Consider the following 24,063-nt stretch of genomic DNA (forward strand, 5'->3'; position numbering starts at 1 on the left):
GGAGTGAATTCCGTAATATAAAAATGCACCCCGTGAAGTTTTTTTCTGTCTTAAATCTTCCAACGTTCAGCTTCACTGGATGGTGCAAGGTTCTAGTATTATATGAATGGGAGAACTTCTCTCTGTCCGTGTTTTCCACCTCTGTCATTTCCCTACCTTACGTGCCCTTTTTTCTGACCAGAAATAGTTGCAGTGCAACTGATGTAGTTTCTTTCCATGTTACTATTGCCTAGCTCTGAAAGAGAGTGATGCCGGAATGGAAAGAAGACATGTGATGTTTGTCCTGCTTTTCAGTACAGATTTCTTCTCTGTTCCCTCAAAATGGCTTGTTGTTTATCCTGCCCAGAATTTCTTCCATGTAGATGAGGCCTGCCCATGATTCACCAAACTGAATGGAGCCCATCAGGCAAAAACTGAGGTCTGCCTGGACCTTCCATACTTGACTGGTGAACTGTATTGAGCTTGGTGAGTCACAAGTCTAATAGTCCTAATTTGGAGTGGGGCAGTGGTGTAAATGGAGAAATGTCTCCATGGTACTGTGGTAAAGTCTGGTGAATTATGCCCCTAGAGGTCACAGGCAAAGTTGCACATTGCATTATAAATTCTTCCTATTTCTGGCCTAATCAGTGTGGATGGTCCTACAACTAGGCCAATTTTGCTACCAAGAGTCAGACTGATATTTACTAATAGCAAAGCAAAAATCATTAGCCTCATGGAAAAATGAGGTGAGATGACAACTCTCTTAAACCATTGCTCAAGTTTATGCCTGTTGCTCTAACTTCCTCTTCTGTGTAATATAACATGGATAGGTTAAACCACTGTGAAACCTTTTAAAGAATTTACATAGGACAGCTTAACCATTACTACTTTGTTTTCTCTTGGACAGTCCGAGAATGACATCCTCCTACGCCCAGAACTTGAGGAAGTGCAGGCACAATATTCAAACAGTTTTAAACTGTGGTACACATTGGATAGAGCACCTGAAGGCAAGTCCTTTATTCCATGACTGTTACTCATAATGTTTACCTTTTGGGCATGCTGCACAATTCCACCCCCACCCCGCATAAATGTATCAGGCTTTCTGGAGCAGTTTCATTTTACAAAAGTGAGAATCAAATGTTACTTTTGAATTGTGGGTATTTTCTTAAGAAAACCAATCTCTCACTCAGCATTTTTTTCAATACAATAGATTGGTCAATTAATTAGTCTTCTAATATTACCACATTTTTATATGTGACTGAATAATTTTTAGAGTTTACTTTTTTAAATGCTACTCCAGCTAAAGATCCATGGAATCCTGTCTGAGCATCCATAATAAGGATCCTTTTTTTCTTTTGTTTCATTCCTGCTTTCATGTTGGCAGTAAGGGTTGTATTAGTAAACCCAAGGAACCCTAAAATGATTTCTTCGCTGTAGTTTTCCTTTTATTCAAAATAATAATGCCAATCTTAACTGCTTCAATGCATTTCTTCACGTCGCTTGTAGTGTGTTAGGCCTCTGTGTTTCAGTTTACATTTTTACCTCTTATAGATTAAACTTAACCATTCACGTTGTTGCATTAATGTTACATTAATAGGCATATCTAAAAATGCAAAGAACCAGGATTGGTGGTGGCTCCTGGTTGAGTACACACTCGGCAAAAAGACTCAAGCTTTTTGTATAATGTGTGAATTGAGGTTCTTGTGATTTCAGTACTTGCAACAAAGGCAGGAAAACATGAACATCTACACTAATTTCTAGTCATCTTTTAGATTACAGTTGGAGGACATTTTGGTGGTTAAATAGCTGAGATGAGCCAAAATTTAGTAGATTTGACTTTTTTATTTCTGACTTTATAAGATGGATAATACTGCTTTTCAGTATGAGAAACTAAATAAAAGTTAGTTCACATATATGCATGTGCATCACCTGAATGTGTGAACAGACTTAGAAGGAATGCGTTTCCGTAATAGGAAATGTCTGTTTCTGGTGTTGGATTGGAGACGGCTCATTCACACATGCACACAATGGCTTGGTTCACACAACGTCTTGGTTCACACAACACGGTAAGCCACACTATAGCTTAGACGCACAAACACTTTGCTCCTCCCCAGCGAACAACCAATCTTGGCGTACAGCTCATGGTTAGTTTGGAAAGTGCTTACCCAGGAGTCCAGGTTCAGAAGCCACACTAAGCCAAACATTGGCTTAACTGACTGTGGTGTGAGTAAAAAAAGACTAGGGCGAAGCAGTGTGTCTGCGAGCTCCTGTCCAAGAGCCCTCGTGGATTTAGTAAGCCATAGTTTGGCTTACTGTGGTGTGCAAACCATGTTTATTACTCAGTGACTACATTGTCAAGTGATGATGTGTGTATCAGCCATTATTTTTTTTAGCACAAATATTACGTCTGCTGTTCTCCACATTGAAGCTGCCTGGAAATTAAGAACTTCATCAGAGATCCTTCTGTGGTATGCTTCTGACTTTGCAGGTTAGGCATGTAGTGACTGCAGAGAGGGCCTCTTGACTGGTGGCACTCAAACTATGGAATTTTTCCCTCCGGGTTCCTTATTTAGACCAGGGAAATCTGTGTTGTTCTCTTCGCCTTTTTAATGGCATTTGATCTTTGCAATTAGTCATTACTGTTTCCTAGATTGTGGTGTCTAATGGTATTCTTATTGTTGTATTTGACTGTTACCCACCTTGAAGCTTTTTGAAGCAGCAGAAATAAAATCCACCAATATAATGAGTATAAATGCATACATTTTCTGTGCTGGGTGTAGATACTACAGAGTGCTTTTTTTTAAACAGAGAATTTAAATTTTGGTTTTCTCTAATTTAGGTTGGGATTACGACCAAGGATTTGTGAATGAAGACATGATTAAGGCACACCTGCCCCCACCACAAGATGATGTTCTCATCCTGATGTGTGGCCCCCCTCCAATGATTCAGTACGCTTGCATCCCCAACCTGGATAAATTGGGATATTCCAAAGAGATGAGATTTGCCTACTAAATAGGATTGGAGGCAGGATGAATTTGAATGTGTAAGTGGGGAAAAAGAATGGAAGGAAGTGCACGGAACAACAGGGAACAATACTAAAGACAGAAAAAGTGGCTGATGCATAGAGGTGTAAAACTGCATTCAGATAGGTTACCAAATTGTCTATACAAGTTTGGTGTCTTTATATTAGAGACATGCTGAAAATTCTGTAAACAGATAACTTGTGTTGTATACGGTATCTTTAGCTTTGCTATGCTTAATCTCTAGTAAGGCCGTTGGATTATGTTTAACTCTTTCACAATAGATGGACAAAATGTAGCCAGGCTCTTGCATCACCAAAGAGTTTCTTACCTATATAGAGTGTGTGCTTGACATGCAGCTGTCAAGCATGTCTGTGTGCAGAAAGCGCTTTGTTCTTGCGTTCTCTGCCCCAAAGCTTTACAATGAGCAGGTCAAGGATAGCTGTATTAAATGCACACTTTTCAATAACTATAATTTTATTACTGCTGTTACCTGAAGATTGGTGGTTTAGCCAATTTGTGGGAGGAGGGTAGCTTATTTAATGCAAATACATGGAAATCTGTGTATATTGAGCACACAACTGATTTGCTGTTTTACTATTGTACCCTTCATCATTTCTCTTGCTAATCAAGAGTCCCAAGAGAAGCTTTGTACACAAATATTCCTTAAAATTCTTTTTTAGTAGAGAAGCGTGTGAGATATATTTCTTTAGAAATAAGTCCTATTGAGTTTTTAAATGGAATTTCAGATGTAATCATTTCTGGGGTGTGTCTCTGCATGAATGCTATGAAACAGTTAAAGTTCTAAAGTGTGTGCTGCATACAGCTCCTTAAAGTGTATTGTTTTCAGTTGCCTAAAGAGATTTCATGCTCTAAAAACCCAATTACAATGGAAACTAGAGGATTCTATATCACCTAGTAGAAAATGAAGAAGTCTAATGATTCCAAAGAAGAGGTGTGTAAGAACTATAACTATAGAGGTATCATGTGCATTTTAACTAGTAGTTTTATAACTTTTTAAAAATAAGTTGCTAGGACCCCCACTTGTAAAATAAATAAAATTCTGTAGCAGGGTTCCCACTAAAATTAATTTCAATGCATGTGTTAACATGTGTGATGAGATCTCACATTGCTAAATTAATACATTTTAGTCTTTTCCAACTGCCTCTTTTTTTCTTAATCTGCTTAGGGTTCCCTCCACTGGGATGTTCTCTTCCACAAGCCCCACTGAAATGAATGAGAGCTGTGCAAGGCCACAGGTTCTCTTGGCCTATTTCCCCCTCATTGTAGGGTTGCTTGGGCCCAAAAACCTTATGGTGTAACTCTGCATTTAAGGCCATCTCTTTCATAAAAAGGAAGAGATTGTCCAGCTGAAGCTATCCCTCAAAAGATGATGGCTGAAATGCAACTTAGCTTAGTTTTTCAGTTCTCAAAAGCATCCAGAAAACTGCCCATAATTCACAGTTAAAACTAATAAAGCCTGTGTATGTCACCAAGAGTAAATCACACCGGAAAAAATAAATCTCTCTGCTTTATAAGATTTTGCTGGAGTTTGGAGATAAAAATGTAGATCTACATTTGACATGAACATTGGCATTCTAGGCAGTACTTGAATCTCATTTTCTCATATAGGCTGCCTTTTCAGGTACCAAATTTCATAATTGGAGAGCAGTCCAAGAGATGGGAGAATTAAAAGTGCATGAGCCACCTTTTCCAGTGCTCCGCTGGGCTTGCACCAGCAAGGCAAGTGGTGGTGGCGATAGCTACATCTTTTCCTTCTTCCCTCATTTGTGTTACAAAATAGTTTCTTTCCCAGCAACAGGAGAAAGAAACTACACCAGCACCAGGGCTGGTGTCATTTGTACCCCAGTTCTGGGGGCAACTGGAGGACCCTCTCCCAACATGTCCCACAAGGCTGTCTCTGCCAGAGCAGAACTGGCTGCAGATCTTTCCATAGCCTCATGGAAGAGGCATCTGGGGAGGGACCTCTTTCTCCACCCTCAGAGAAGGAGATCGGATTAATTATCTGTCCTTCCAGGGAGCCCTGGGATTGTAGCCTTGTGCACCTCCATGTGCCTATGTAGCAACTGACATTTGTGGTCCTTCTCCTTTCACCCAGAAAGAGCAGGTTCTAGCAGGGCTCCTTACTAGATTTCAGCATAATTCTATCCATTACTGCAAAGCTGCTTTCAAGGCTTTTCCATGCCTCACCTTGATGCATGCCAGAGTTCTGGAACTGACTGCCTGAATAAACCCCTGGATGCGAGCACCACTTCTGCTCTGGTGGTAGGAGCCATGTATGGTGTTTGGAGGGAGCAATCAACCATTTCATGCTTCCTGGTGTTAGGGATTCCGATGTGTATGCTGAAATCTTAGGAGGGGAGTGGGGTTGTAGCCTGATACTGTAACCTGAGTGCTAGTCAGGTTGTTCAGCTTAGAAACTGGAAGGTGCTAGTAGAAAAGAAAAAGCAAGGGTGTGAAGAAAATAGAAACACTGGCATTGTTTTACTTCTGTGTACACTAAATTCCTTGCTTGAGTGAGCTCTTCTAGCAGAAAATAAGCAAAGTCTATGTCACTCTTTTGCCTAATTTTTTTAATATCCCTGTGGGCAAAGGAGCCTTAACTTTTAACAAAATGTATCACTGAGATGTTGAAGAACTCTGACTTGTCTCACAAACTGTTTCGTATTACTTACCTTGCCTGTTCAGCTATTGAATTTTTCAACTGTTTGTAGTAGAAATAAAACATTTTTTTGCTTATCACTTATTTCATCTCTTAATGTTGAACTGATTAATAAAAAGCAGAAAACCCAATAGGCAGGATAAAACGTTTCTGAGGTGGCTCACCAAGGAGAAAGCAAAAACAATTAAAGTGACACTGTAGCCTGTAGAATTTAATGGCAAAGCCAGCAAGAAAAAATTCAGTCAAACATATTGTGAACATTGAGACGTCAGCAACTGAATACTGTAAGCTGCTCAGTTTGCCTTTTGGTTTTTCACCTAGTTCACCACCTGCAATAAATCTCTAGCTTTGTTAATGTAAAACAGCATTTTTTTATTTTTTTATTTGTTTCATTTTTAAACCGCCCATAGCGAGTGGCTCTCTGGGCGGTGTACAAAAAGATTAAAATACAGAATATCACAATAAAATCAACCTACCAACAGTAAACATAAACAGCGAACAAAAAAAGATTTAAAGTTATAACATTAAACGCTTAAAATGCCTGGGAGCAGAGCCAGGTCTTAACCTGGCGCCGAAAAGATAGAAGCGTCGGCACCAGGCGTACTTCTTCGGGAAGGCTGTTCCACAGTTCGGGGGCCACTACAGAAAAGGCCCTAGATCGAGTAAATGTCCTCTGGGCTTCCTGATGGGTTGGTACCCGGAGGAGGGCCTTAGATGCTGAGCGAAGTGACGGGGTCGGTTCATAGCGGGAGAGGCGTTCCACAAGATACTGCGGTCCCACGCTGTGTAAGGCTTTATAGGTCAAAACCAGCACCTTGAATCTGGCTCGGAAACAAATGGGTAGCCAGTGCAAACGGGCCAGAACAGGTGTTATATGCGCTGACCGGCTGGTCCTCGTCAGCAGTCTGGCTGCTGCGTTTTGCACTAGCTGAAGCTTCCGAACTGTCTTCAAGGGCAGCCCTACGTAGAGCGCATTACAGTAATCCAACCTAGAAGTTACCAGAGCATGAACAACTGAGGCGAGGTCATCCCTGTCCAGATAGGGGCGTAGCTGGGCTACCAACCGAAGGTGGTAGAACGCATTCCTTGCCACCGAGGCCACTTGCGCCTGAAGAGACGAGGAAGGATCGAAAAGAACCCCGAGACTACGAACCTGTTCTTTCAAGGGGAGTGTAACCCCATCTAGAACAGGGTAAACATCCACCATCTGAACAGGGAAGGCACTCACCAACAGTGTCTCAGTCTTGTCTGGATTGAGTCTCAGTTTATTAGCTCTCATCCAGTCCATTATCGCGGTCAGGCAATGATTCAGCACATCCACAGACTCACCTGTAGAAGATGAAAAGGAGAAATAGAGCTGCGTGTCATCAGCGTACTGGTGGCAACGCACTCCAAAACTCCTGATGACGGCACCCAGAGGCTGCATGTAGATGTTAAAAAGCATGGGGGACAAAACTGACCCCTGAGGGACTCCACAATGGAGAGTCCAAGGTGTCGAGCAATGTTCCCCAAGTACTACCTTCCGGCGACGATCTGCCAAGTAGGAGCGGAACCACTGCCAGGCAGTGCCTCCAACTCCCAACTCCGCAAGTCTCCCCAGAAGGATACCATGGTCGATGGTATCAAACGCCGCTGAGAGATCAAGGAGAATCAACAGAGGTCATCATACAGGGCGACCAAGGCTGTTTCAGTGCCAAAACCAGGCCTAATACCGGATTGAAACGGATCCAGATAATCGGTCTCATCCAAGAGCACCTGGAGTTGACCGGCGACCACCCGCTCCAGAACCTTGCCCAAAAAGGGGACATTCGCCACCGGTCTATAATTGTTCAAGTTATCTGGGTCTAAGGAAGGTTTCTTTAAAAGAGGTCTCACTACTGCCTCCTTGAGACTACTAGGGACTACTCCCTCACTCGAGGCATTTATCACTTCCTTGGCCCAGCTGGTGGTACTAGTCCTGCTAGCCTTCACTAGCCAAGATGGACAAGGATCTAGAGCAGACGTGGTCGCCCGGACCGATCCAAGCACCTTGTCCACTTCCTCAAGCTGCACCAACTGAAACTCATCCAATAATGAAAGACAAGACTGTTCTGGACACTTCAATGGATTCATCTGTCATAACAACGGAGTCTAGGTACCTATGGATGCATGCGATTTTATTTTGGAAGTGCCCTGCAATGTCGTTACAGCGAGCTTCAGATGTTTCAATGGTATCTCGAGGACCAGAATGTAAGAGTCCTCGTACAACCCTAAAAAGCTCTGCAGGGCGGCAGAGAGATAGAGGCAGCAAAGTGGGACTTCTTCGCCACCCTTACCGCTTTTATGTACGACTTAGTGGAGGCACTTACCAAAGCATAATTGCATCCGTCTGGAGTTCATCTCCATCTGCACTCCAGCCTCCTTCTCTCTTGCTTCATCACTCTCAGCTCCGGGGTATACCACGGAGCTGTATGAGCTCTGCATCGAAGAGGGCGCGCGGGAGCAATCGTGTCGATAGCCCGGGCCATCTCCGTATTCCACAGTTCGACCAAGGCCTCAACAGGAGCGCCAGTACTATCAGCTGGAAAAACTCCCAGAGCCCTCTGAAAACCAATAGGATCCGTAAGCCTCCGAGAGCGGACCAACTTAATAGGTCCCCCACCCTTGCAGAGGGAAAGAGTCGTCGTAAGTCTAAAACTCAGCAGGCGGTGATCTGTCCATGACAATGGAGTAGATGAAAAACACCCCACCTCCAGATCACCATCTCCATGACCAGTGGCGAAGATCAAATCAAGAGTGTGACCCGACACATGCGTTGGGCCAGTAACGAATTGAGACAGCCCCATGGTTGTCATGGAGGCCATGAAGTCCTGAGCCGCCCCAGATAAGACAGTCTCGGCATGAATGTTGATATCCCCCAACACTACAAGTTTGGGGGACCTCAACAATACCTCCGAGACTATCTCTGTCAGCTCAGCTAGGGAAGCTGTTGGGCAGCAAGGTGGGCGGTACACCAACAGGATTCTCACCAGGCATCCTGTCCAGATGACGACTGGTCTAGAGTGCCTCCACCTTGTACTGGGCCAAGGAGACAGACTGGGAATCTTGTCCGGAGGACAGTTACTCGATCTAGGGCCTTTTCTGTAGTGGCCCCCGAACTGTGGAACAGCATCCCCAAAGAAGTACGCCTGGCGCCTACGCTTCTATCTTTTCGGCGCCAGGTTAAGACCTGGCTATGCTCCCAGGCATTTTAAGCGTTTATGTTATAATTTTATATTTTTATTTTTTATTTTGTTGCTGCTTGTGTTTATTGTTTGTTGTCTGATTTTATTGTTGATATTTTGTATTTTAACCTTTTTGTACACCGCCCAGAGAGCCACTCGCTATGGGCGGTCTATAAATGAAACAAATAAATAAATAAAATAAAAATAAATATACATGCCAGGTCGGCACCCTCATCCACAATTAAATCGTGGACAAGGGAGGTTTTATTATATACCAACCTGGCATTCAAAAGCAGCACCTGGAGATCTAAGGGCTGGCATCAGTTTTTTTGTTCCTGTTTTCCACCTACAAAAGAACCTGAATGGAGATAGACCTGTGTCACAAAAGGATTCTCTTTCCAGAGATGGAGGATTAGCCTCTGTATGTTTTTCTTTCCTAGCAAAGCTTGCTCCAACCTACTCCGTCCTCACACTTTTCAGTTTGAGTCTGTTGCCAGAGGCAGACTCCATGGCTTTTCTTCCTTCTCCCTCTCTCTCTCCACCCCCACCCCTCCAACTCTGTTTATCCAGCTATCTAGCCTAATAAAAAGTTTGCACTCTTGCTGAAGTGTACACCAGGCACTGGAGATCAAATGGTGCTACTTGGAATAATTCAACTTCCCCATTTATAGAGTGTAGAGAATTAGAAGGAGAAATAAGCTAAAAGTTGCCCAGTTTGTCTATTGCCTTGAAGCCTCATGCATTTTCCATCTTGCAGGAAACTGGCTTTTACACCAAGGCACTTACATTTAAAACATTTTACAGGAATGAGAATTTTTCAACAAGGGGACATATCTTCAGTTCACAACAGCTGGACATTAACTTTCCCTGGCATCTGCCTGCTGTGATATTTGCAGGATCACTTGAGTCAAGACCTATTTCCTACTCCCACCTTCCCTCTTTTACAGCCTTCAGAGCAGAGGAAATGTTTGGATAGAGGGAGTTGAGCTAGCTAAAAATGGCTCTCTTTCTGGTCATTTGATAGTTTGAGGCAAACCGTACAGCTTAACAGCTGCCAATCATATATTAATTTGACCTGTTGCTGCGCAAACCTGTTAACTGCGCTGTTAAACAGCGGCTGAACCTTCATTTTCTCAATCACATTTTCTTGTATAGGGGTAGAAAAGTAGCATGTTAGGTGAAGAAGCCAAGGAGCAGAGAGGAAAAGCCTGTTGCACATTACAAGGCAACAGCCACTAAAGCTCATAGTTTTAAAAAAAAATTGCATCATGACAGTGTCAACCATGACAAAGGAAAGGGGGTGGGTGGGTTAAAATTATGACTAGTATAATTATAATTTATTGGTCACTTTTCTCACCAGATAACCCAAAGCAACTGACATAGCCAATTAAAAACAATAAAACCTTAAACACGTCTTACAATTAAAAAATAAAGACAATCAATAGAAATAAAGGGCAGGCATACAAGTCACGCCCCACTAAAAGGTCATCAAGGGCCAAAGGCTTGGGGTAAAGAGGAAGGTCTTTGGCACATAAAGATGGTGCTAGGCATGCCTCCCTGAGGACAGCATTCCACAGCTGGGGGGGCCATCACTGAAAAGGCCCTTTTTTGTGTTACCACCCTCCAAACCTGCAGATAGGGGTAGGGGCCTCCAACGATAATTGCAGGGTCCAGGCTGCTTCATATGCAGAGAGGCAGTCATTGGGGTGCTTAGCGTCATAAAGCTTTATAGGCCAAAACCAGAATTTTGAACTAAGCCTGGAAACTAATTAGTAGTCAGTGCAATTGTGCCAGAATTACATGTTCAAACCAACTTACCCTGGTCAACAGTCTGGCTGCCAAATTCTGCACCAGCTATAGTTTTGGAACTGTCTTCAAAGGCAGCCCCACATATAATGCATTACAATAGTCTAACTTAGAGGTTACCAGAGTGTTAAACGATTTCATTAGTCTACATTCTGATCGATTTACAGATACTTGTCATCATGCATTTAAAAAGAGGCTATGAGAGGTCTGACGTGCAAAAATCAAATCTCACACCCTGCCTCACTCTACCATTTTTCCATATTTTTTGCAGCTTAAAAAAAAAGTTCCCTCCCATTTGCAACAGAGGAAGAGAAATTAATAGGCGCAAGATGCACTCAGAACCTCAAAGCTTTCCACCTTTCAGTTTGGCTATTGGGCTGTGGTTGCAGCAAAGCCGTTTCCTGGCATGCCCCTATCAACATCAGAGCTCTGACACTGGTCCAGTGTGCTGGAGGAGCCAACATCAAAATAGCAGACATCAGAGAGTGAGATCCAATCCGTCCCAAGATCCTTGAGAAATTATCTCGGGGCCACAGCACTGCAGTCTTAAAAGATGCAGCATGAGCATTTTGGAAAATAACAAGAAATAAGTTTCATTGAAAGATGTTAGTTGCGTGCACACACTTGCTTAGAACAGCGCAGTAGTATAGAGGGTGCTAAGCTCTCTCACTATGCCACTAAGGCATTTACAATAAAGCTGGTAGCGAAATGACAATTAAACGGGTGCTATCACTATATTGCTTTAGAAATCTGCTGCAAACTATTTCACCAAGCTTACATGGGAATCTAATTTGGTTATGTCTGTTGGTTTTAAGTTTAAAAACACAAGTATGGTTAAGATAATCAACAAAACACAAAATTAGTTAACACAGTTGTGGATTTTAGCTATTATATCGATAATTTCATTGTTTACATTGCTTATGATTAAGCAGTATAAGAATCTTTCTGAATAAACAAGTAAATAAACATTTCTCATCTTGTCTATCTCCAGTAAATTTAAATTTAATAATTCAGATTTTACAGTTCATTGTAAGCCCTGTGGCACAGTTCACTCATAACCATAATTATATTTTCTATTGTATGACAGACTTCTTACATTCTAAAAATCATTTCCTCAAGGTAGAGTGAATTCCTCAATATTTTTATGTAGTTGTTAACAGGTACATAAACAGAATGCTTTTAAAACATGCCTTTTATGGAAACATATCATCTGGAAAACTTATTTTGCTGAATTAAGAGTAGAGAGGTCTACCGGTCTTCAAATCCTGGAAACCATCCTGGCAAAAAAAGTTGGACTGAGTTTTGGCAGTATACAAGGAACTGATGAGTTGTGGGCCAATGGTTACAAGGAATATTTACCACTGGACTCTTCAGAGTTTGCAATTGGGAGATTAAAGGAAATTAATATAAACCTTACCTATATCCCTCAGCCCATTTTTCTTACAAAGGCAATGTTCAAGCATCTCCCTTGTAGGAAGAAAACTATCAGTATTCAAAACAAATTGTCTTAGAGCATTCTCACCAGACAAGGTTTTTTCCAGTTTCTCCTTTTTGATGCTATTTAGAAGTACTCCTCTAATATCTTTGGGCTTTCCTGGAACCCCAAACATTATGAAGAGGCCAAGGCAGTCATGCCCCACCAGCATGCAGAATTCTTCCAGCTTTTCAAATCTGCTCTTGTTGCAGAAAAACTCATCTGTCAACAGTGCCTCCCTGTTGCTGCCCGTTACTTCAGAAGGTTGAACTCCATTGGGGAGATTGGCCATCTGTACAGACTGCACAGCAATCTGAAGCTTGACTTCTCTGTCAGCTCCCACTAAAGTCCAGATCCAGTCGACTCCAAAGAGCAAGGACTGTTGCTTGGTCATCTTGCTGGTTGTGATACGCTCTTCTACTCCTTTCTCAACACAGAAAGTGATGAAGTTGACCAGAAAAATTTCATTTAGGGTGCCCGTGGCTGGGTGGAATTTGCTTTGTGGATCTTCAAATCCAAGATATTCTTTCAACTTCTGAGACGCATAGACCACTCCTTGGCTAAAAACATCACATATAACCAAGACATCAGCCTTATTCTCTTGGTTTGTTTCCTGTGATACTTTTTGGCCCATATTCTTGTCAAGGGTAGAGTTTTCATACAAAATGCCCTCAAGGTAATTGCTTTTTATTCAGGTTAAATGGTTGGAATACTGGGCTGCCTCTGGTGAAGTAGCAACATTTCCTCATTGATTTACAGCAGAAAACTCTTGCAAGAAGCAAAGCCATGCCATGCAAATTAGTCACAGCTTCCTGCTTGCAAGCACAGAACTCTGGGTGTGTCCTGTTGCAGCTCAGTTATCAGAAACCAGTTGAACGGGCTTTGTCATTTTTATTTCCAAAGTGTGAAGACTTCCTTTGTATTTCATGCATTTTCCACTCCCTTTACTGTTAACATTGCCATAGGCAAACTCACCATATCCTAGTGGTTGTTTGTTTTTGTTTTTCAAGTCATATCTAGGGAAGGTGAAGGGAAATGAATGTTTCAAGTAACCATTAACTTTTGCGTTGAGAGGGTAGTTTGGTCTCCTGGGACCCACCTTCAGATAGGCAATGCTTTATTCATAATGCTTAAAATCACCAGCACTTGTTTGGAGCAATAAAGGTATCTTTAATTCTGCATACAGTTACTTGGGAGTAAAATCCAGGAATTCAGATAAGAGTTCCGTTTGGAAGATCTTCAGAAGTGAGGTGGGAGGAAGCATCTGATTTAAAGACTGCCTGAAATGTTCAAAATCAGCAGATACCAGCATAGAACAAACAATTGCATGGCCTTTGCTTCAATCCGTTAACAATTTTGACAATGATTGTGCTACCCTAAGATAAATCAGAAACTAATGTCCCAACTATGGAACACACTGTACATTCAATACATCCTAGATGGCTGAACTGTCTAGAGCTGTATTATTTAATGTTGCTATTTTATGACGACAACAGCAATTAACATGAAATATGCAGCTGGATTCCTATTGTTTCATTACTACTTCAACTTATTACATGCAAACTGGCATGCATGTGTATGCATAATTTTTAAAAAAATTATTATACAAAAAGCAAAATGAGTGTTTGTATTTAGTCCTAAAAGGACTAAGAACAAAACAAGCATAAGTTTGAAAAGAATAATTAAGTAAATAATGAAGGGTTGTATCCAACAAAGTCGACCCATGCATGCAAGGACTTCCATTTGTGCAGCATTACATCTCCTCCTTCTTCCGGCATCCCCCCAATCTGCTCCAGAGGATTGGGAGAACTTCCCGAACAGATATGGGGAACAGCAGGTGAAGAGGGAAGTTCTGTTGAATTGAACTGAATTGAAACTTTATTTTTATCCTGCCCTTGTTCCAAACTGGAACTCAGGGCGGCTTACAAATAGAACTACATGTAGTTAAAAACATAGAAAAACATACAATTAAAATACAATTAAACTATGCACAACCTTAAAACTGTGAAAGGCAAGCAGAAGTCCTTGCACTTCATTAGATACAACCCTAATTGCTTGAACTATTAATAATCAAGTCACTAATGAACTAATTGCAAAAACATACCCTTAAATAAAGAAAAGGAAGACATATGGGCCTCAGAAGTCTATAGTTTAATGAATCTAATTGAAGGCATGATTATGGTCTTCCTCATGGTTTGAATTTTTCTGATTTCTGTTTCTTATAAAACAGAAATAAGATGGTAACCTATCATCCTCTGCTTACTGTTCTAAACATTCTTTGGCAATGCATATTCTTGTTCAGATCTGTTCTTCTTTTCCTTCCTTTTGACTTACCCATAAGATCCAAAGCATTTTGCTTAAAGTTGCAAATTCTCATAATTTGATGCATCGTTCTCTTTAGAGAGGGAGTTCTTCCCCCAACCCCCAATATTTTTCAACCCCCCCAAAACCCGAGCTTATGATACAGAAAAAAAATATCTCCTTATGAACTGCATCTTTCAGATAGGTTAATATATTTTAGGGTCTAAATAAATGAGGTACTTCAATATTTTTGTTATATTAAATGCAATTTGCTGCCAGTATGTTTTTGCTTCTGAGGAAGTTAATCAACAGTTAACAAAATAAATCTTCCAAAACATCTTCTGAGATGCCTTTTAGGATTATATTGGATTTCCATTGACTGTTTCAATTAGCCAAGCCTAAATTATTTTTATTTCTGTGTTCCAATTTACTATTTAAATCCTTCTTCAGCTGTATTTATTACGTTTTTCTCTGAAAACCAAATTCTGCAGTTGTTTTGTTTCCAATTCTTCTGCTTCTGATTTAATCTTTTCTACCTGTATTACCTTTTCTACTTCTGAAAGCCTTGCATCAAATTTCTTCTCCACTTCCTCCCACATTTTCTCCATTTATTCACATACCTCATGCTTAAATATTTTAAATTTATCCCAAAACGCATCCTGAATTTTCCCTATAGTTTTTTGGCTCTGCTATTTCTATTTGTTCTTCCTCCTCCTAGTTAACACTTATTTTCTTGGTTCCCTTGGAGACCCCAAAAGGTACCACTTTGGTTTTGGGTTTAGAGAGACACTGTTTCATGCTTATTCATTTCAGTGTCAAATCTGTAATTTTGATAAATAAAAGCAGCTACTTGAATAGGTACTTAATTGGATATTAAATTAGTTACACCTCAGATAAATTCATTACACAGCTTCACTATACTTAATCCCATTAGTAACACCACCAATGTCTGCAAATATTTCAAACTTTACAAAACCATAGCTATGTGATGGGTGACTTAGGACTGGCATACATGTCAATCCCTGTTCCTGCCACTTCCTCATAACTGTCCAGCCCTGCAGTGTAACTTGCAGAAACACTTATCTTACAATACAGCATCACTACATGGCCTCATTTGCGCGTCATGATAAGCCATAGTTTGTCTTAATACCTGGTTTAATCATGAAAGCGCCTATCTCCTGCCTTGTGGATGCCTATCTCCTGCCCACGTGGTTTAAAAAACCATACTATGGAACCTGGCCCATGGTTTATTTGATTCAAACAAACCACAACTAGTAAGTCAAAAATAAACAAAGAACAAATTGTTAGTTTGAAACAAAATATGGCCTGAGTTCAGATGACACAAACCATAGTATGGCTTGCTTGAGTCATGTGAGGACCTGCGCAGTAGGGTAGAGGCATGCTCATGATCAAACCATAGTTTAAGACAAACTGTGATTTGTGACATTCAAACGAGACCACTGCCACCTTCCTCAGCGTTAGAGCAGGTCATTAAAACATCTGCTACAAACACCAGCCAGTAATAACCAGTGCACAATTACTCTGATGAATGGGTTATGATAGTGCCATGATTATCCATCCATGATTTACCATTGCTCTTCCACAAGGTAAATGAGGTCTCAAAGAGAACCATAGAAAGCTTTGCACTGCATAAAAAGGTTGAAAGGCTGATCTTTATAATTAAAAGGGAAAGGGTTTTATTGGAAACCGTGTGTGTGTCAAAGAAGACATAAAAGTCCAGAAACATTTCATTTCTCTCAATAGGTATTTATTTATTTAGCATGGCAATACATTTAAGTTTATGCTGGCCTCTTTGTACACATACAACCAAATAAAATACCATGATGATATTTCATGTGTGCACATTTATGTTAGCTGCTTGGCTTAATTATGAGTGTTTTATATTACTCTTCTGTCCCTCAATCCCATAAAAATAATAAAAGAATAAGAAATATTCTTCCAGCCATCAAAATGATGATCAAGGTCCAGCCAACTTCCATTTACATCAGAATTAGGAAATGAGGAGAAGTTGAAGTTGTTTATATGTGCAAGTTATAAAGAAAATATTTCCATGGTTGTTTAGTTCCCTTAATGTTCTTCGTGCAGTTGCACTCACCCTTCTTAGGTTCTCTATTTATAGTTTTATCCCATCAGTGCTTGACGGAACAGCAAAGCTGGCTTCAAGGTGGCAGGTGACATGTCTCGTTACATACTACATGCAGTATTGTTTCTAAATTACAACATGATTTTACGAGGCTGCTACTTTACAGGGGCAGAAAATGAACCTCTTAATTCATAAATACATTTATTCACAGTTCATGACAAAGTAATTCTTCTACCAGACATGCTGTCTGCATTCATTCAAACTAGCTCAGATACCAAGGTGGTCATGAACAAGTTCGCAGAGTACGTTATTAATGACAGACTGTCCACACCTGAATATACTGTATTGGCAAAGCTCTTCAGATTAAGCTTTCTAAGGATACACAAACTGACATCTGATAGAAAACATAATACCATTTATCACAATTTTGACAACTGTAAATAAATGTGTGTGAAGCAGCACACACTTTAAGGACCCGCATCAGTGTATGAAACCACCCTGAGGGTCAGTCAATACAATAAATTACATGGCAGAGAGTTCTTTTTAGAATGTAATCATGTGTTTGAATGCCCCTCATGGTGGCTGTTTTTTTAAAGACTCCTTGCAAGCAGAAAGCTAGCATGTTAGGAAGCAGGCATGCTAAAAATGCGTCCTTGTAGCCTTTCCAGGACAGAATGATTTTTATGTAGAGGAACATTCAAATACGTGATTATTTGGAGTTTAAAAATGGCACACTCCTAAGAATCCTTTGAAGCAGGATTTAGCTGAATGTGCAGATTGGTCTGAGTTTTCGACCACCACTAGTAATAGCAGAGCACGTGCCAAAAGTCCATCTCAGCACTCTTGCAAAAGTCTCTGGATTACTATTCTCAAACTTTTGAAATACTGAAAGGGAAAGGAATTGCTTACACTGTAGATGCCAAACAACATTTCCAAATGTTTGCAACACCATCATTTTATGCAGTTAGTAAATTAGTTGTAACTATTTCAGGGTGATAGTGGAGTAGAAAGAGACACACATATACACACACACAAATACAAACACACAGAGTCAGATACATTCTGTTGAAAGCTTGAGTAACCCATTATTTCACTGGCTAATCTGCATTTTACAAGTTTCAAAAAAGTCAATACAATTTGTGCTTTACAAAACCCAAGTATAAATATCTGTCAGTATGTTACATGCTCAAATTTACTTAGAAGGCAAGACTCTATCTCTGAATTTAATACTGTAAAATAAAGTGGCTTGGCAAATGATCCTTTCTGTATAAATTTAAAGAACAATTCCATTGAATCGTGTGTGAGAAAAAATGGCTGTTTGCACACAGGCTGTTCCTCACTCCCAAGATACAACATTTTCAATGTCACATTTGGAATGACAACATTTTAATAGGTTATTAAAATCCAATTTTAATGCAGGGCAAAAGGACAGCTCAGAGATTTTTCTTAATGATGGGAAAAAAAGATGCACAATTTTTAATAACTTCATTCCTAATGTAAGAATGCAGGCATTACTTATTTGGGGGTGTGGTGTGGAGGTACAACCCATTTATAAGATCAGTCTGACTTCTCCAGTAACCAGCTGGTTTTCAAACTGGAATTTTTTTTAAAAAAAGTAATCAACTTACAATATAAAATGTCTGATTTGCATGTACTCAATACACTTTTTCTTTTAATAAAAACTGTATAAAAATAAGGCAACAAGATTTCAATATTTGCAGATTATATAATTATTGGCTTAACCACCAATGGATACACTGGTTATTTACTTTCAATCAATTCATTCAAATAGGAAACCAGAATTCCCAGGATTAGTTTTTCTCTACTGAAATACCTACAATGGATGCTGATTCCAGAGGTTTATAGTTGAATATTTTTCTTTTTATATTACTTGAAGAAAAAGAAGAGAAATACAGGTATATGTTATGGCACAACTATGTGTAGGAACCTTATGGCGGCGGAGTCATACCAAATATGATGTTTTGAAATATCTCACAAGTTTCTACACAAGAGAAAAAATATATAGAGGAGAAAAATATACAGATTTCCCCCACTAGTGTGTGTCTGAGTTGTTTTCTCCACCCTGTCAATTTTTTGGCAACTTTAGAATTGGCAACTTGTCTTATTGCTCCCCTGGAAATTATCACTTCTAACAAACAGAAGCAAAAGCAATCCTGTTACATGAGGCACCATCTCCATCATATATAACAGCAGCAGTGAGCAGTATCAAGAAACAGAAGCGTCCAATGCCGATACTGTCACACATTTGAATCCTCATCAGTTATACTGGCACTAGGAGAACGAGTAGCAAAGTCTTTGAACATTTCATCTTCTTTTAACATGTGCTGGAAACAGAAGAAAGGCAAAAACTGGATCACACACTGAAACTCAGGAACCAAGAACATGGATGAATTGCACACCTAGTGAAAGGCAGACAAGATGTCCCCACGCTTTCAATAGTAGGATGAGACTCAGGTTACGTAACTCACAGATAAAGCGCATGCTTGGTACGGACAGTCTCAGGCAATGCCCAGACAGAAGGGATGCTGCCAGATTAGACATACTAGTCTAGATGGATCAATGGCCTAATGCAGTTTAAGGTAGCTTCATTTCTTCAACCATAGCTCAGGCTTTTCACGGAGAAGGTTTAGTCCCCAGCAAGTCCAATCAAAAGGATGGAAAAGATGCCGGAGACATTGGGGATAGCCACTACCTGTCACAGCAGAATAGACACCACTGGACTAAATAGACCAATAATCTGTATGCAAGACAACTTCATCAAAGTGCTGAGAAAGGCGTATCAGAAAGCTTAAGCAGCCTCAAAGAATAGCAATTCCTAGGATTTTGTTGGGGGAACGCTATGACTTGTGTCAGTTTAAATATGTAGTAAATATTTACTCTGCCAATGCCTAATTTACATATAAACAAACACTTGGAAGGCATTTGTCAAGTAACAGCTGAACGAACTATGGATTTAGTTGTGGAATTCAGCAGGATATGATCTTTGATGATAACTACAGATGCTATCCAGAAGAACAAACAAGAACTTTCAGAGGTATAGGAGTTCTCCAACAGCCTTGACTTTTCCTTTCCTCACTAAGAGGAACATTTGTATACATCAAAGAGCCAGCACAATGAATAAAATAAGGAAATGGATAATCAGAACCTTAAGGGTAAGGATGCCTGCTGTATATCTCAACAAGTATGGTTATTAACCAGCATTAAACTGATATTGACTGGACTTGCGCTGGGGATCATTATCTTGGCAGATTTATTCCTAAATATTTTAGATTATGAGTTGGATTGTGAGGAACACTTTGCACAAATGCACAGGCTTGGGGGTTACCAGAGAGGAGATCATGGCCAACGCACTCCTCCCCCAGTCCTCCTGTTCTGCTGCTGTGAGCCATGCCATGGCTTGAATTAGTGTGTTGCCTTAACTCAGGCTCATAGCTTACCTCGCCCCAGAACCACAAGCTGTAAATCCAAAAGCAAACCTTAGTTACAGGTCATGATTTGTCTGGAGCGAGACAAACCATAAACCCAGGTTCAACAACAAGCTAAGCAAACCAAGGCTCACAGCAGTACACCAGCAGTAAGGCTGGAAGAGGAGAGGAAAGCAGCTGCAATCTCCTCTCCAGGTGTCTGCATACTCATGCATTCATGTTAAGCCATTGTTTGTCTTAGAGTTACGTGGTTATAGTTTTCCAGTCTATTTTTGTGAATTGTTAATACTATCTTACACTGAGCTTTGGGGACAGGGGAGGACAAATACCTAAAACCTAAACAAATCATTTGCATTGGGCATATACTTTTGCAGTAGGTACATTAATAATGACACTAGTGAAGATTACTTTGAAGTTGTCCCCATAGACACTTTTTATTTCTCATTTCCTGGAACCAAACTCAGGAAAAAACCTCTTTACTGAGGATGGAGTGTGTGTCTGTATGTCCACACGCTTTAGCATGCTAAACTGCGTGGCAGCCAGACTCTCGGTTTTGATCTGTTTGTAACTGCTGCTGATCACATGAAATGACAGCATAACCCAGAATGGATACTACAGGGGCGTACTCTTGATTCAGGTGCAGTTTCAGCTAGGTCAGAAGATGCAATGGATATTTTCATCCTGGCTGGGAACCATTACACTCTATGCTAACAATTTCAACGGAAATTGTTCAAAATCAGTTTATGACTGCGATGCAATCTCCAAGCTGCCAGCTGAACACTTCTGCCCTGTACTATACTACTGTGTAGCTCTGTAACTTTTAAGGCAGAAGGACTACCAACATTTTAGGATGTGTCTATATTAATTTTAAGGGCTTACAGTCAAATTGTTGATGCCTTCAGAAAATGCCCCTATTTGCCTCACAGTACCTTCTGAATCTTCCATCTACAAGAAAGAAAGAGTTAACATAATAAGTAATTCATGTAAATTCATTCATTCTTCATATAACTGTATTCATACAGGTACTACTAGGAGCACTTCTTGGGCTATAGTAGAACCTTAGATAGAGGACCTAGTCAGTTTAATGCTTTCTTGTAGTCAGCACCACCCCTAGACACCGGGAAGGGGGGCAGTTGCCCCGGGCCCCGTGCTTTGGGGGCCCCCACGCTTGGCGATGAGAAGCTGGGCTGCGGCGGGGTTTTTTCTTTTAAGCCATGCAGTTTCGCCAGCCGCTTCCCACTCTTAGAGAATCTCCCGCTCTTCGGCTGCGTGCCTGAGCGGTTTTTCCCCTCTCCGCTCATCAGCTGTGAAGCGGGTGTACGTGAGGCTTTTAGGCGGGAGGTTTGAATCCCCTGCCTGAGTGGCTTCCTTGTGCTGCCTGCCGCCCGCTCATCAGCTGTGCAGCACGTTTACAGGCAGCGCTTGCCGGCTTATTCTGGGCGGGAGGTTTGAAAGAGAGAAAGAATGTGGGTGGCCCCCAACTATGCTTTTGCCCCAGGCCCCGCACAGGCTAAGGGAGGGCCTGCTTGTACTGCTAGGCGATGTTTGGATAAGAAGGAAAGGCTATAAGAATGTTGTGGTAGAGCGCAGGAGCCCTTATGCACCAGTCTGGTTGATAGCTGAGTCATGTGAGTCAACTCCATAGTCTCTGCCCCTATTTGTGAAACCAGAGAGGCGAATGCAAGTTTATAGCCTTGCCCTTGAGGTCTGCTACCACTGCTCAGATGTCAAACAACAGAACTCAACAAGTGGAGCAGTAGCAGTAGCAGTGCAGGCCAGCTAAGAAGTCAGAGGCCAACCAAAAAGCTGATCAAGCAATTCAGGATTTTCATATTAAGAATATTCCACAAAAACACCTTCAGAAGAAAGCACAGATGAAGAAAGAGAAACCATCAGCACCACAGTGTCATTCGTCAGATTAGAGGGGGAGGGAGAGAGAAGCACCAGAAGAAAGATGATTGCTGCCAGTGTAGGAAGGATAAGTGTCAGAAGGTCATGAGCAAGAACTTGGAGAAGAGATGCTGCAAATGTTGAAGATGGCAGCTTGAGGAAATGGATAGGGGGAAAGGGAATGCCAGTTCAACTAGAGTATGAGTTAACCAGAGAGGAAATATGCTGTTATGGATAGAATACAGGACTAGGACTAGAAACACCTGGGTTCAAATCCCTGCTCAGCCATGACATCCACTGGGTAGCTTTGAACCACCCCGCCTCTGTCAAGGTTGTTGCGAGGATAAACTGGGATAACCTCTTCTCCTAAATGTACACCACCTTGAGGTCTTTAGCGAAAAGAAAACTCTCAGTGACATTAAACATTTTGACTGTGGAGAAATGTGAAATTCAAGTTTCTTTTGTTTGTTAATATCTGAAATCTCGATGCCCATGAATAACTCGTAAACAGGAGTATGAGAGGTTAAAGAAGTCAGATTTTATAGCATTGATACATTACAGGACAGCTAGGGAAACACTAAAATAGATGCTGAGAGTGCATGCATATAAAAATATGATTGTTTCAACTTACTGCAACAACTATTACCTGCTCCAGTCTGTCCAGATCATCGTCATCATACACTCTGATATCTAAACCAGGCTTAAATCCTCTCTTTGATCCAATTCCTGATGTCCGTCCCAAATCCATTGGACACACGTATTCTTCCCCATCGTCTTGCTTTTTCTTCCTTAAATTTCCAAAATTACTAAAAGCAAGTTTCTTTGGCTGAAAAACACAGACCAAAAACTGTCAAAAAGTGAAAAACATGGCAATTTATATTCTTTACAGCATATATAAAATCTTAGAAAATGTACAATAGGTAGGTAAAGGAACCAAAGCAAAGGTCCAAAGATCAAGATTTCCTTAACAACATATACTCACACAGAAAGCTGGCTGAAAAAATGGAATAAGATTCCTCTCCCCCCAACCCCCAATATAGGATAAAAAAGATCAGCCTATCGGATTAATTAAAAAGGTCCACATTTGGTAATTTTGTTTGTTTTATTTAAGTGTATTTAGTTTGCGGTTTGTATGTTTATTCTCTTTGTACATAATCTCATATATTTGAACTACGAAACTTCAAAGAAGTTTGTGTTTTTAATTTGTTTTGAAAGATTACAAAAAAGTTTGTGGAAAACTAAACAAAAAAGCCAAAACATTCATATTTATCATATCAGGCTTATAAAAAGCCACTTGCTGGTTGTCTGTACCAAGTCATAATTGCCTTTGGCCTACCAGCAAGAGAAGCTTTCTGGGATCAGTTTCAGTTGATGCAGCCTCATGACACAGAGTCATGCGATGATATGGCCAGCAACGTGTCCTCTCAACCTTTGCCCTTCTTGGCTTATTAAATCTTGCTGAGGGGGTTTGACCAAGTGGATCCAGAGTGTGGTCAACACGTAATTGCAGGAGGAAGTGGTTCCAGCCGCCCTGAATGAGGTGGTGATCCGACCGCTCCTGAAAAAGCACACCCTGGACCCATTGGTTTGTGACAACTACTGCCCAGTTGCAAATACCCTCTTTTAGGGAAGGTGATCAAGAGAGTTGTGGCACAGCACTTGCAAGTACTCTTGGATGAAACAGATTACCCTGACCCATCCCAGTCTGGGTTCAGGCCTGGTTAAGGGACTGATTTGGCCTTGGTCGCCCTGATGGATGACCTTTATCGGGAGAAGGACAGGGGGAGTGTGACCCTGTTATTCTTACTTGATCTCTCGGCGGCTTTTGATACCATTGACCATGGTATCCTTCTGGCCCAACTTGGTATTTAACATCTATATGAAGCCCTTGGGAGCAGTCATCAGGAGATTTGGGGCAAGGTGTCAGCAGTACACTGACGATACCCAACTCTATTTCTTTGTAGCTTCTGAATCGGGAGAGGCCATGGAAGGCCTGGACTCAGCGAAGGGCTGGAAGAGGGCCAATAAACTGAGTCTGAATCCTAGCAAGATGGAGGCATTGTGGGTTGGTCGTTCCCAAGTTTGGATAATTGGTCAGTTGCCTGCTTTGGATGGGGTCATACTCCCTCTGAAAGAGCAGGTCCGTAGTCTGGGGAT

The 24,063-nt window shown here is 41.0% G+C and overlaps 3 protein-coding genes across 17 annotated transcripts in view; 1 reads left to right on the forward strand and 2 right to left on the reverse strand.

Moving 5' to 3' along the window:
• LOC133363100 (NADH-cytochrome b5 reductase 3-like) overlaps positions 1-5,759 on the forward strand; it is a 30,628-nt gene extending 24,869 nt beyond the window's left edge. The window contains exons 8-9 of the mRNA XM_061582174.1: positions 887-986; positions 2,819-5,759. Of these exons, the coding sequence (XP_061438158.1) occupies positions 887-986; positions 2,819-2,991 (273 nt within the window). The 3' untranslated portion in view covers positions 2,992-5,759. The remainder of the gene's footprint in view (positions 1-886; positions 987-2,818) is intronic.
• Positions 5,760-11,682: 5,923 nt separating this feature from the next.
• REP15 (RAB15 effector protein) lies at positions 11,683-13,684 on the reverse strand. Its single transcript, XM_061582190.1, has one exon. The coding sequence runs from the start codon at positions 12,797-12,799 to the stop codon at positions 12,083-12,085; it is 717 nt and encodes a 238-aa protein (XP_061438174.1). The 5' UTR covers positions 12,800-13,684; the 3' UTR covers positions 11,683-12,082.
• Positions 13,685-15,375: 1,691 nt separating this feature from the next.
• Positions 15,376-24,063, reverse strand: part of PPFIBP1 (PPFIA binding protein 1) — a 181,114-nt gene continuing 172,426 nt past the window's right edge. For 6 of the 15 annotated variants that reach the window (XM_061582182.1, XM_061582180.1, XM_061582175.1 and 3 more), the window contains 3 exons: positions 22,538-22,732; positions 20,896-20,961; positions 15,376-18,915 (listed from right to left, as the gene is read on the reverse strand). In XM_061582182.1, the coding sequence (XP_061438166.1) occupies positions 18,829-18,915; positions 20,896-20,961; positions 22,538-22,732 (348 nt within the window). In that variant the 3' untranslated portion in view covers positions 15,376-18,828. The remainder of the gene's footprint in view (positions 18,916-20,895; positions 20,962-22,537; positions 22,733-24,063) is intronic. The other 9 variants (XM_061582188.1, XM_061582187.1, XM_061582189.1 and 6 more) reach the window with 3 other exon arrangements.

This window comes from Rhineura floridana, chromosome 8, assembly GCF_030035675.1.
Source record: "Rhineura floridana isolate rRhiFlo1 chromosome 8, rRhiFlo1.hap2, whole genome shotgun sequence".
Taxonomy (NCBI): Eukaryota; Metazoa; Chordata; class Lepidosauria; order Squamata; family Rhineuridae; genus Rhineura; species Rhineura floridana.